Here is a 13,441-nt window from a genome sequence, read left to right on the forward strand (position 1 = left end):
GATTTGTTAAGTTTGTGGCACAATTAAGTTCTCTTAGTTCCCTGTAATTATCAAAGTTATTGCTGTCATTCTGATGATTTATGTAACGTAATGAAAAGAGACATGTCATTTTACAAAATCTATCACGGCCCATCACAGGCTCCTTATAATTTACAATAACAATCACAGGTTTGATCAAAAGTTATCAGATGCATTGAACAGAAAATCTATATTAACTGGAAACGCTCCAATTAATCTTGTCAATCAGGATGGAAAATGTATTCCATTGTGGACCCATGAGTGAATTCATGGCCTCACCCTGTTTTTTTTACAGGGCACTGCCTTACTGACTGTGGACCAGAGGAGGTGGGAGGATTTGAAAAGTCGATTAAAGATTGCCCAACCCCTTCACCTTGCCGCTAGACCTGGTACATATGGCTCAGTCTGCTTGAGAAGGTTATTTGTTATATACATAAATTATTTGGATTTGGATGAGAATGTAGGAGGCATGGTTAGTAAGTTTGCAGATGACACCAAGATTGGTGGCATAATGGATAGTGAAGAAAGTTATCTGGGATTGCCACAGAATCTTGACCAATTGGGCCAGTGGGTCGATGAATGGCAGATGGAGTTTAATTTGGATAAATGTGAGGTGATGCATTTGGCCAGATCACATCAGGGCAGGGCCTATTCAGTTAATGGTAGGGAGTTGGGGGGAGTTACAGAACAAAGAGATCTAGGAATACAGGTTCATAGCTCCTTGAAGGTGGAGTCGCAGGTGGACAGGGTGGTGAAGAAGGCAGTCAGCATGCCAGGTTTTATTGGTCAGAATATTGAATACAGGGATTGGGATGTTTTGTTGAAGTTGTACAAGACATTAGTAAGACTACACATGGAATATTGTGTTCAGTTTTGGTCACCCTATTACAGGAAGGATATTGTTAAACTAGAAAGAGTGCAGAAGAGATTTACGAGGATGCTACCAGGACTTGATGGTCTGATTTATAAGGAGAGGCTGGATAGGCTGGGACTTTTTTCCCTGGAGGGTAGGAAGCTTAGGTGATCTTATAGAGGTCTGTAAAATAATGCGGTGCATAGATACGGGAGATAGTCGACATCTTTTCCCAAAGCTAGAGGAGTCTGGAACTAGAGGGCATAGGTTTAAGATGAGAGGGGAGAGATACAAAAGAGATCGGAGGGAAAATTTATTCGTACAGAGGATGGTGAGCACCTGGAATGAGCTGCCAGAGGCAGTGGTAGAGGCGGGTACAATTTTGTCTTTGAAAAAGCAGTTAGACAGTTAAATGGTGGGTATAGAGGGATATGGGCCAAATGCGGGCAAGTGGGACTAGCTTAGTGATAGAAACTGGCGGCATGGACAAGCTGGGCCGAAGGGCCTGTTTCCATGCTGTAAACATCTATCACTCTATGACATTCCAGATCACAGCATCTACACACCTCCTTTTTAAACTTACACAGAATGTTTTAAATTATATCACAGGACAACCCAAGAGGAGTAGTCCTTTACCTTCAACCCAGCTACCAATTATGCCCCCTAACTTTCCAAAGTGGCTACATCAACAATTGACTGATGCCTTTCTTTCATTACGAAATGGAAATTTGGTGGTAATTAAATAAATTGAATTCTTGAAACATGGTCAGAATTAAGGAATGGGGGCGTCATTCTCCGACCCCCCAGCGGTACCGGATATTCGGCGGGGGCGGGAATCGGGCCGCGCCGGTTGGCGGGCCCCCCCGCTAAATTCTCCGGCTCGGATGGGCCGAAGTCCTGCCCAGAAATTGCCTGTCCGGCCAGCGTAAATCAAAGCTGGTATTTACCGGCAGGACCAGGCGGCGTGGGCGGGCTCCGGGGTCCTGGGGGGGGCGCGGGGCGATCTGACCCCGGGGGGTGCCCCCACGGTGGCCTGGCCCGCGATCCACCATGGCGGAGGCGGAAGAGACTCTCCCCACTGCGCATGCGCGGGAATCTGTCGGCGGCCGCTGACGCTCCCGCGCATGCGCCGCATTTCCGCGCCAGCTGGCGGGGCAACAAACGCCATTTCCGCCAGCTGGCGGGGTGGAAATCCCTCCGGCGCCGGCCTAGCCCCTCAATGTTGGGGCTCGGCCCCCAAAGATGCGGAGCATTCCGCACCTTTGGGCCGGCGCGGTGCCCGTCTCATTGGCGTTGTTTTTGGCCCCAGTCGGCGGACATCGCGCCGTTGGGGGAGAATTTCGCCCATTGCTTCAGTCTAAAACTTGCATTTGATAACTTTGGTTTCCATATTGTAAAATGGATAGAAAGGCATTGGAGAGGGTGCCAAAGTGATTGTCAGGGGCGATACCACAACTCTGAGATTCTTCCCATCAGGAAAGGATGAGCACACTTGGTCTCTTTTCCGAAAAGAGAAGGCGAAGGAGTTTGCAGACCTAATCAGCGCCTTTAAAATATTGGAAGATTGTGCTGGAGTTGACAAGTTGAGAACGTTTCCAATTGTGAAGGTGAAAACGAGAGGCCATCAAAAGTAAGACGGTTACTAATAAGTCCAGTGGGAAATTCTGGAGAAGTTTCTTTCCCCAGGAAATGGTGAGAATGTGGAACCCACTCCCACAGCGAGTGTTGAGATGAATGGAATTGATACAGTTAAGGGGAAGCTGGTTAAACACATGAGAGAGAGAGAGAAGGATAAGCTAATAGGGTAAGGTGGAGATGGCCGGGAAGAAACCTGAGCTGGCAAGGACTGGTTGGGACAAATGGTGCGTTTTCTGTGCTATACATAGGTGTAACTTTCTTTTTACCGTGTTTTATTTCCCAGACAATGGTGGCTTTCGAGCTAAAATGTATGATATAACCCAGCACCCGTTCTTCAAGAGAAGCATTGCAGTTCTCGTCCTTGCCCAGTCCGTGCTGCTTTCACTGAAGGTACTTTACATTCTGGGCAGGAATTTGTGATGTTTGCGCCAATGTCAGGTTGTCACACCTCTTTCAGATTGACATACGTAGCGGAAAAATTGTCCTGTGCGCCTTGTGTCGCGTCTTTCACGTGCCCACACATGCCTGGGCTATTAGTGTGCATGGTCCAAACTGGTGAAATACGCAGGGGGAAAACAGTGTTACATCTATTTGTGTTCCACATAGGCAGGTCCACTTGTGTTTGTCAACATCCATGGCTCAGTGCGCAGCACTCTTGTCCCTAAGTCAGAAGGTTGTAGGTTCAAGTCGCCCTCCAGAGTCTTGAGCACAGAATTTATGCTGACTCTCCCAATGCAGCACTACGGGTCAGCTACAGTGTCAGAGGTGGACAAGATTTATCCTTCCTCCTATTACGGGAATTCTGACTTGGAGATACATCGACCTTTCCTTCATCATTGCTGGTTTGAAATCCGGGAACTCCCTCCCGAACAGCTCTGTGGATGGATGAGTCCCAAGTTCCAGAAAGTGGTTCACCACCACTTACTCAAGGGGCAATTACAGATGGAGAAAAGGGGGAGGCGGTGGCAATGTCAGTGGACGAGTAATTCAGACGCCCAGGTGAATTCTCTGGGGTCACGGGTTCAAATCCCATCAATTCAGTTAATAAATCTGGAATATACAAAGCTAGACTCAGTAATGGTGACCATGAAATTATCATTGATTGTCAGGGTCAGGTTCACTAATGCCCTTCAGGGAAGGAAATCTGCCCTCCTTACCTGGTCTGGCCTACCTGTGACTCCAGACACACAGCAATGTGACTGACTCTTAAATGCCTTCAGTTCAAGGGCAATTAGGGATGAATGACAAATTAAATAAATCAATAATTGCTGGAAAAGCCCACACCCATTAAAAATTAAAGAACATACAGATTTTTTGGCCATTGCAGTATGTAGGGATAAAAGCAAATTACTGCGGATGCTGGAATCTGAAACAAAAGCAGAAAACGCTGGACAATCTCAGCTGGTCTGGCAGCATCGGTGGAGAGAGCAGGGAGCTAACCTTTCCAGCCTGGATGACTCTTTGTCAAAGCTCTTTATCTGCCTGTGGGAGCTTGCTGTGCGCAGATTGGCCTCCGTGTTCCCTACCTTAAAGCAGGGACAACACTTCAAAAATATAGACTTGTCTGTAAACGTGTTGAGATATCTGAGTTAGGAGCCATAGAAATGCAAGTCTTTCTTGCAATTCACACACAGTGAGCTTCCCCATCAGTGAATTTGCAAGTCGGGGGCCAGTGAAGCTCGTAAAATCCAGCAGGTGGCCTTGTGGCCACCTAACCAACCCCCCCCCACCGACAAGTCTGAAGTCGTATTGGGTGGGTGGGGTAGGGGGGCATCTGGTGGCCTGTGGAGGCCCTTAAGCGGCCAATTAACGGTGAGTGAAGAGCTTCATTCCACTACCATCTGCACCAGGGAGACGCCCTTGGCCATGCGGAATGCTCAGCACATGACCTGTGCTGGCTGGTGTCGGGCAGGCATGAGGGAGTGGGCTTCCTTTGGGGGGTGGGGAGTGGGGGGGGGGGGTTGTCAGAGGCACCCACACCTCCCCAAGATCATCTACCCCCCCCCCCTCCCCAGGCCCCTTGAACTCAACTCCCCACCACCGCACCCCTTACTGAGACCGCTGATCTCGGACTTACCTGGGCTCCTCGACATGGAGGGACAACCTGTAGTCCCAGCAGTGGCCACCGCTTCCTGTGGGCGCTGCTGGTGCTACAGAAATGCCAGTCAATCCAATTCGCCAGCAACTCCCAAAGGCCCCAGAGAAGAACGGATGCCTCAGTTTAAAGCAATCTGCACTGCTGCCGCCATTAAATTGCAGTGTAGTCATCGAGATCATGCGTGGGTGGGTGTTGTAGGGAATCCACCTTGGGTTCCCACCCACACAGCCTTTCAAAGAACAAAGAAATGTACAGCACAGGAACAGGCCTTTCGGCCCTCCAAGCCCTTGCCGGCCATGCTGCCCGTCTAAACTAAAATCTTCTACACTTCCGGGGTCCGTGTCCCTCTATTCCCATCCTATTCATGTATTTGTCAAGATGCCCCTTAAACGTCACTATCGTCCCTGCTTCTACCACCTCCTCCGGCAGCGATTTCCAGACACCCACTACCCTCTGTGTAAAAAAACTTGCCTCATCCATCTCCTCTAAACTTTGCCCCTCGCACCTTAAACCTATGCCCCCTAGTAATTCACCCCTCTACCCTGGGGAAAAGTCTCTGACCATCCACTCTGTCTATGCCCTCATAATTTTGTAGACCTCTATCAGGTCGCCCCTCAACCTCTGTCATTCCAGTGAGAACAAACCAAGTTTATTCAGCCTCTCCTCATAGCTAATGCCCTCCATACCAGGCAACATCCTGGTAAATCTCTTCTGCACCCGCTCTAAAGCCTCCACATCCTTCTGGTAGGGTGGCGACCAGAATTGAACACTATACTCCAAGTGTGGCCCAACTAAGGTTCTATACAGCTGCAACATGACTTGCCAATTTTTATACTCAAACTGGGATAGAGATGGGGGTGGGGTGGGGGGGGGTGAAATTCATCCTAATGGATATGTAATCTTGAAAATAATGTGCTGCCTTCATAAAATACCTATGAATAAAGAAACAATTGATCATTTTCTTTCTGCCTGTTTTATAGTGGGACGTTGACAATCCAGTTACAGTTCCTCTGGCAACCATGTCCGTTATTTTCACCTTTATCTTTGTCCTTGAGGTAACAATACTTTTAGTTTTTTTTTAAACACCACCTTCGCTAAGTGTTTGATTAAGGTAATAGCAGTTTTTATTATTCTGCACCTTTGGTAGCCTGCCCCTGTTGGAGTTTGTTTTTACCGATGAACAAGGTCATTTTTACTGACAATAACTTTTCTTGTAACTGATACTACAGCGACAGTGGACAGACACGTGTAAAAATAAATGATATGGCCCTATTTATCTTAGATGAAACTCTCGCAGATGTGAAGATAGATTTTCTTAATTCATTTGTAAATAGATTGAACTTATTACTTCCACTGATGGTTTTCATTATTGCACATATCTGTGTGCACTGGGAATAGCACAATGTCACGATGAGGACAGTTTGCGTCTGCAACATGAAATTGCCTTTTAACAAGTGGAGGTATCACGGAGGAAGTGCAATAACTTTCCTCTCCACCCTGAGTTCTGCTTGTTCTTTTTAGATTACTTTTTCTGAATGCTATCTCCCTGTGTACAACTGTGCCTGAGGGCATACCCAGGAATGGAACTGAAATCGATTTTCCCGTTCTCCTCCTGCTTTTGTCGTTCTTCCTGAAAAGTGAGACTTGTGCGAGATATGTGGGGAGGGGGCCGGTCACTGGCAAAGGCACCAGCCCCCTTCAGCACTTTCCCTATGTTTCCATCCCGTCACATGTGACACAGGTATCAACATAAAAGATGCAATCTCTCTATCTGTGTTCTATTTCAGGAAGTGAAGGGGAGAACAAGAGGCAATCTTTACGCACTTTTTAAAAAACAAATATTTACTTGCAGAGATGCACATTACAAACATGCATCTCCTCACCCAACAACCACAGTATCAGTCTGTTGCTATTCATAGGGACACAAGTGAATCCCCAGTTAATGCCCACGATCTGCATACGAATAATCACAGCTAACACCCCAACTGTAAATGCAATGCACCTTCAGTCTGAAGGTCACACACTGGTGTTGATGCATTTGTTGCGTGAAGAACCCCTTTAACTCCAAAATTTTTTAACAACCTCTAGCAACAATATTGTCGTTAGTGTAGACTGATAGGAATATAGGGCGGGATTCTCCGCAATCGGCGCGATGTCCACCGACCGGCTCCAAAAACGGCGCGAATCAGTCTGGCATCGCGCCACCCCAAAGGTGCGGAATTCTCCGCATCTTGGGGGGCCGAGCCCTCACCTTGACGCGCCAGACTGATTTCCGCCCCACCAGCTGGCGGGAAAGGCCTTTGGTGCCCCGCCAGCTGGCGCGGAAATGACATCTCCGGGCGGCACATGCGCGGGAGCGTCAGTGGCCGCTCACGGCATCCCCGCGCATGCGCAGTGGAGGGGGTCTCTTCCGCCTCCTTCATGGTGGAGACCGTGGCGGAGGCGGAAGGAAAAGAGTGCCCCCACGGCACAGGCCCGCCCGCGGATCGGTGGGCCCCGATCGCGGGCCAGGCCACCGTGGGGGCAGCCCCCGGGGCCAGATCGCCCCGTGCCCCCCCCCAGGACCCCAGAGCCCGCCCACGCCGCCATGTCCCGCCGTCCCAAAGGTGGTTCAATCCATGCCGGCTGGCGTGGGTTGACAGCGGCGGGACTTCGGCCCATCGCGGGCCGGAGAATCGCCGGGGGGGGGGGGCCGCCAACCGACGCGGCGCGATTCCCGTCCCCGCCGAATATCCGGTGCCGAAGAATTCGGCAACCGGCGGGGGCGGGATTCACGCCAGCCCCCGGCGATTCTCCGACCCGGCGCGGGGGCGGAGAATAGGGGGCGAGATTCTCCACTCCCGCGCCGGTTGGGAGAATCGCCTGGGCTGCCAAAATTTCCCGGGACGCCGGTCCGACGCCCTCCCGCAATTCTCCCAAGCGGCGGGAACGGCCCCGTCAAGTTCCGCGGGCCGCAGGCCGAAGAATCGCCGGAGACACCCAAAAAGGCGATTCTCCGGCACCCCCGCTATTCTCAGGCCCGGATGGGCCGAGCGGCCAGGCCAAAACGGCGGGTTCCCCCCCGCCGTCGTCCACACCTGGTCGCTGCCGTCGGGAATAGCGCGGGAATGCTGGGGGGGGGGGGGGGATCCTGCACCGGGGGGTACCTCAAATGTGGGATGGATCGCGATCGGTGCCCACCGATCGTCGGGCCGTCCTCTCTGAAGGAGGACCTCCTTCCTTCCGCGGCCCCGCAAGATCCGTCCGCCATCTACTTGCGGGGCGGACTCGGAGAGGACGGCAACCACGCATGCGCGGGTGACGCCAGTTATGTGGCGCCAGCCGCGTCATGTATGCGGCGCCGCCTTTACGCGGCAACAAGGCCTGCCGCGTGTAAATGACGCGGCCCCGCTCCTAGCCCATTATCGGGCCCTGAATCGGTTGGGACCGGGGCCGTTTCGCGCCGTCGTGAACCTCAACGGCGTTCACGGCGGCGTGGGCACTTCTGCGCGGGAGTGGAGAATCCCGCCCACGTTCTTGGCACTGAGCTTAGTAAATGCTTACATTGTCCTCCAGGGTGTCATGCATAAGGATATTGTAGACAGCATTGTCATCTCTCTATCCCACTGAAGATGAGATATGTCTTTTGGGTGAGATGTTAAACCGAGGGCCCTGTCTGCCTTCTCAGGCGGCTGTAAAAGATTCCATGCCATTATTTCAAAGAAGAGCAGGAGACTTATCTCCCAACAAAAAGGAAGGACGGTAGTAAGAGGGAAAATCGACCGTGGATATCTAAGGAAATAAGGGAGAGTATCAAATTGAAGGAAAAAGCATACAAAGTAGCAAAGATTCGTGGGAGACTAGAGGACTGGGAAATCTTTAGGGGGCAACAGAAAGCTACTAAAATAGCTCTAAAGAAGAGTAAGATAGATTATGAGAGTAAACTTGCTCAGAATATAAAAACAGACAGTAAAAGTTTCTACAAATATATAAAACAAAAAAGAGTGGCTAAGGTAAATATTGGTCCTTTAGAGGATGAGAAGGGAGATTTAATAATGGGAGATGAGGAAATGGCTGAGGAACTGAACAGGTTTTTTGGGTCAGTCTTCACAGTGGAAGACACAAATAACATGCCAGTGACTGATGGAAATGAGGCTATGACAGGTGAGGACCTTGAGAGGATTGTTATCACCAAGGAGGTAGTGATGGGCAAGCTAATGGGGCTAAAGGTAGACAAGTCTCCTGGCCCTGATGGAATGCATCCCAGAGTGCTAAAAGAGATGGCTAGGGAAATTGCAAATGCACTAGTGATAATTTACCAAAATTCACTAGACTCTGGGGTGATCCCGACGGATTGGAAATTGGCAAACGTGACACCACTGTTTAAAAAAGGAGGTAGGCAGAAAGCGGGTAATTATAGGCCAGTGAGCTTAACTTCGGTAGTAGGGAAGATGCTGGAATCTATCATCAAGGAAGAAATAGCGAGGCATCTGGATGGAAATTGTCCCATTGGGCAGACGCAGCATGGGTTCATAAAGGACAGGTCGTGCCTAACTAATTTAGTGGAATTTTTTGAGGACATTAACAGTGCGGTAGATAACAGGGAGCCAATGGATGTGGTATATCTGGATTTCCAGAAAGCCTTTGACAAGGTGCCACACAAAAGGTTGCTGTATAAGATAAAGATGCATGGCATTAAGGTGAAAGTAGTAGCATGGATAGAGGATTGGTTAATTAATAGAAAGCAAAGAGTGGGGATTAATTGGTGTTTCTCTGGTTGACAATCAGTAGCTAGTGGTGTCCCTCAGGGATCAGTGTTGGGCCCAAAACTGTTCACAATTTACATAGACGATTTGGAGTTGGGGACCAAGGGCAATGGGTCCAAGTTTGCAGACGACACTAAGATAAGTGGTAAAGCAAAAAGTGCAGAGGATACTGGAAGTCTGCAGAGGGATTTGGATAGGCTAAGTGAATGGGCTAGGGTCTGGCAGATGGAATACAATGTTGACAAATGTGAGATTATCCATTTTGGTAGGGATAACAGCAAAAGGGATTATTATTTAAATGATAAAATATTAAAACATGCTGCTGTGCAGAGAGACCTGGGTGTGCTAGTGCATGAGTCGCAATAAGTTGGTTTACAGGTGCAACAGGTGATTAAGAAGGCAAATGGAATTTTGTCCTTCATTGCTAGAGGGATGGAGTTTAAGACTAGGGAGGTTATGCTGCTTAAGGTGTATAAGGTGTTAGTGAGGCCACACCTGGAGTATTGTGTTCAGTTTTGGTCTCCTTACTTGAGAAAGGACGTACTGGCACTGGAGGGTGTGCAGAGGAGATTCGCTAGGTTAATCCCAGAGCTGAAGGGGTTGGATTACGAGGAGAGGTTGAGTAGACTGTGACTGTACTCGTTGGAATTTAGAAGGATGAGGGGGGATCTTATAGAAACATATAAAATTATGAAGGGAATAGATAGAATAGATGCGGGCAGGTTGTTTCCACTGGCGGGTGAAAGCAGAACTAGGGGGCATAGCCTCAAAATAAGGGGAAGTAGATTTAGGACTGAGTTTAGGAGGAACTTCTTCACCCAAAGGGTTGTGAATCTATGGAATTCCTTGCCCAGTGAAGCAGTAGAGGCTCCTTCATTAAATGTTTTTAAGATAAAGATAGATAGTTTTTTGAAGAATAAAGGGATTAAGGGTTATGGTGTACGGGCCGGAAAGTGGAGCTGAGTCCACAAAAAATCAGCCGTGATATCATTGAATGGCGGAGCAGGCTCGAGGGGCCAAATGGCCGATTCCTGCTCCTAGTTCTTATGTTCTTATGTTATGGGTTAACATTTATCACTCGACCAATATCACTAAAAATAGAGTGTCTGGCCACTTTTGACATTAAATCGAAAGTAAAAACTGGAAATCTGAAATAAAATCAAGTCCTGGAAACACTCAACAGTGCCAGCGGACAGAGAAACAAGAATTAACATTTCAGGTCTCTGACCTTTTATCAGCTCCACCTCCCAGACTGTCTCCATATCCCTTGGCTCCCTTAGCATCCAGAAATCTATTGTCCTCTCTCTTGAACATACTCAAGACTGATCATCCACATCTCACTCGATAGAGATCTCCAAATATCCACAACCACTACATGATGCAATCTCTTCTCAGCCCAAATCTCAACAGCTGGTACCTTATCCAAGGTGTGCCCCTTATCTCTGGACCCTCTAGCCTGGGAGAACATGGGCTGGATTCTCCGTTTTCGGGACTATGTCCCCACGGCATTGTAAAAACAGTGGCCTTTCACGCCAGAGAAACTGCTGAGAAAAGGCCACCTATTCACAGCCCTGAGGGGACTAGCAGGGACCCGGCGTGAATCTCGCAGCTCTAGCTGCAGATACAGGCCCCTGCACTTCCGGGTCAGAGCCCGCGCATGCACAGGGTGGCGGCCTCCAGCGGCTGCGCCGTGCTCCATGGCGGACTCAGACCGCGGAGCTGGACCTCCTACATAGTGCCCCCGCTCGGCCGCGTGCCCGCCCAAAAATATCCCGGTCCCGTATAAGGCCCTCCGCTGCCCTCCGATCGGCCCACCCCCGATCATGGCGGTCACGGACAGAGTCCACAGCCGCCACGTGAATATCCCGAATGGCAGGGCCACATTAGATATAGGGCCATTCTACTCAATCCCGCCACACAGGACTACCCTTTCATCTCAGGAATCAGCCCAGTGAACCTTTGTTGCATTCCCTGTAGGGCATGTACTCCTGTCTAAGGAGACTAAAACTCTCCACAATTCTCCAGGCCTGGTCTCACTAAAGCCCTTCAGAACTGCAGCAAAACTTTCTTACAATTATATTCTCAACCTCCTTGCAATAAAGACTAGGATAATATCCGATTCTAGAATATAATTGATGTTCTTGTGCGCATTTGCTTTTTGTGTGCTGCTTGGCTCTGAAGGTTATTGAAAGGAGGCAGCATTTCAGCATTTTTGTTTCAATGTTGAATAATGTTCAGTCCTTGGTACACAGAAACAGGAGGACGCCATTCAGCCCCTCGAGTCTGTTTTGCCATTCAGTGAGATGATGGCTGATTTGTATCTTAATTCCATCTTCCTGCCATGGTTCTCGAAACCTTAATCCACATCCCAACAAAAATCCAGTAAATCCCACTTGTGACATTTTTAATTGACCCTCAGTCTCAGGGGCTTATTGTGGGCAGAGATTTCCAGATTCCCATACCCCCTTTGTGTGGGGAAGTGTTTCCTGACGTCACCCCTGAAGGGCCTGGCTCGAATTTTACGTTTCTGCCTCCTTGTGCTGGACACCAGAGGAAATAGTTCCTACCTTGTTCAGTCGTCGAATAATCCTAAGCACCTCAGTTAACTCACCCCTTAGCCGTCTATCCTGGAATGCAAGCCTAGTCTGTGAAAATTGTCTTTATATTTTAAACATTTGTAGTCAGAATTGAACCCAGGTCCCTGGCACTGTGAGAATCATAGACTCCCTACAGTGCAGAAGGAGGCCCTCAAGTCTGCACCGACCCTCTGAAAGAGCCGCACCCTATCCCCGTAACGGAGTAACCCCACCTACCCTTTTGGACACTAAGGGGCGATATAGCACGGCCAATCCACCTAACCACATCTTTGGATTGTGGGAGGAAACCGGAGCACCCGGAGGAACCTCACGCAGACACAGGGAGAAAGTGCAGACTCCGCACAGGCAGTGACCCAAGTCGGGAATTGAACCTGGGTCACGGAGCTGCGAGGCATCAGTGCTAACCACCGTGCCACCCCTATGTGTGAGGAAACTGTGTAGAAAGGGAAAGTCATCTGCATTTATGTTTTGCTGGGTTTTTCTGAAGATAGACTGGCTCCAGTTTCTTCCTTTACCAGATGGACATCCAGGACATTAACAACTAACAATATAAGAGTGGAAGTTCTTATAAATACCATTGATTGCCCACTCATTGCTGCCTGGGGCTGCCTCACCAGCTTCCCCTCTGGAGAAGTGTAGAATCACTGACAGCAACTTCTAGGTTTCCGTCTAATTCTGTGCGTGTGTGGACTCCAGAGGTTGCTTTCAGGTTCCGCAGAGGAATGCTGGCGAGCGCTGACAGCATTCCCGCAAAATCCAGGCCATTGGTTTCAGCGGAAAAATCAAGGGAAAGACAGCAAAGTTGATGTGGAAGATAACACACGGCCATGGCGGAAGAAAAACAAGAGAGAAAGGATGATGAACAATCAAGATTTGCTCCAAACGTCAGCAAATACACCCTGGAGTGTATCAAGATAATAGTCCATTCGAAGAACTAAGATTATGTCATAAAATGAGAGATAAAAACTAATACACCTTATCGGAACCACAAGAGACAGAAATTTTGCACCACTTTCTATTACAATTGTCTTCAAGGCAAAGAGACAGATAATGATAGATGGCACATTCGCATCACACAATTTGTGAAGGCCAGCTATTTGGGATTTATTACACTGACTGATGTAAAGGAATAAAACTAACACAGACCTGTACACTATCAAATGCATCAGCAATTGTAAACCCCCTTTGTATTCATGGCATGTCCTTCAATATTGATTGACCCTAATTAAAGCCAGTTAAGATCTGCCGCCTCGTGAACTCATTTAATTTAGTTTATTATCCGCTGCATAACTCTTGCATTCCAGCAGAGATCAGATCAAATATCCCGTAGCTGTCATTAATGTATGGTTCAGATACGCCTTTCAAACAAACAATTAAGAGCTTATAAATAATTCCCACACTGATGTCACCCACACGTCGAGTGGGAAGGTCCAATTAGATGCCTAGGTACTATTTCCTTGTTGGCTGATTGCTGTTTGTCTGCCACTTTCGG

General features: G+C 48.8%; 1 protein-coding gene across 1 annotated transcript in view; it reads left to right on the top strand.

Annotated features, from left to right (window-relative positions):
- nalcn (sodium leak channel, non-selective) overlaps positions 1–13,441 on the top strand; it is a 282,172-nt gene that overhangs the window by 220,026 nt on the left and 48,705 nt on the right. The window contains exons 32-34 of the mRNA XM_072476568.1: positions 314–407; positions 2,793–2,899; positions 5,588–5,662. Coding sequence (XP_072332669.1) covers positions 314–407; positions 2,793–2,899; positions 5,588–5,662 — 276 coding nt within the window. The remainder of the gene's footprint in view (positions 1–313; positions 408–2,792; positions 2,900–5,587; positions 5,663–13,441) is intronic.

The sequence above is a fragment of the Scyliorhinus torazame genome, chromosome 15 (assembly GCF_047496885.1).
Source record: "Scyliorhinus torazame isolate Kashiwa2021f chromosome 15, sScyTor2.1, whole genome shotgun sequence".
Classification (NCBI taxonomy): Eukaryota; Metazoa; Chordata; class Chondrichthyes; order Carcharhiniformes; family Scyliorhinidae; genus Scyliorhinus; species Scyliorhinus torazame.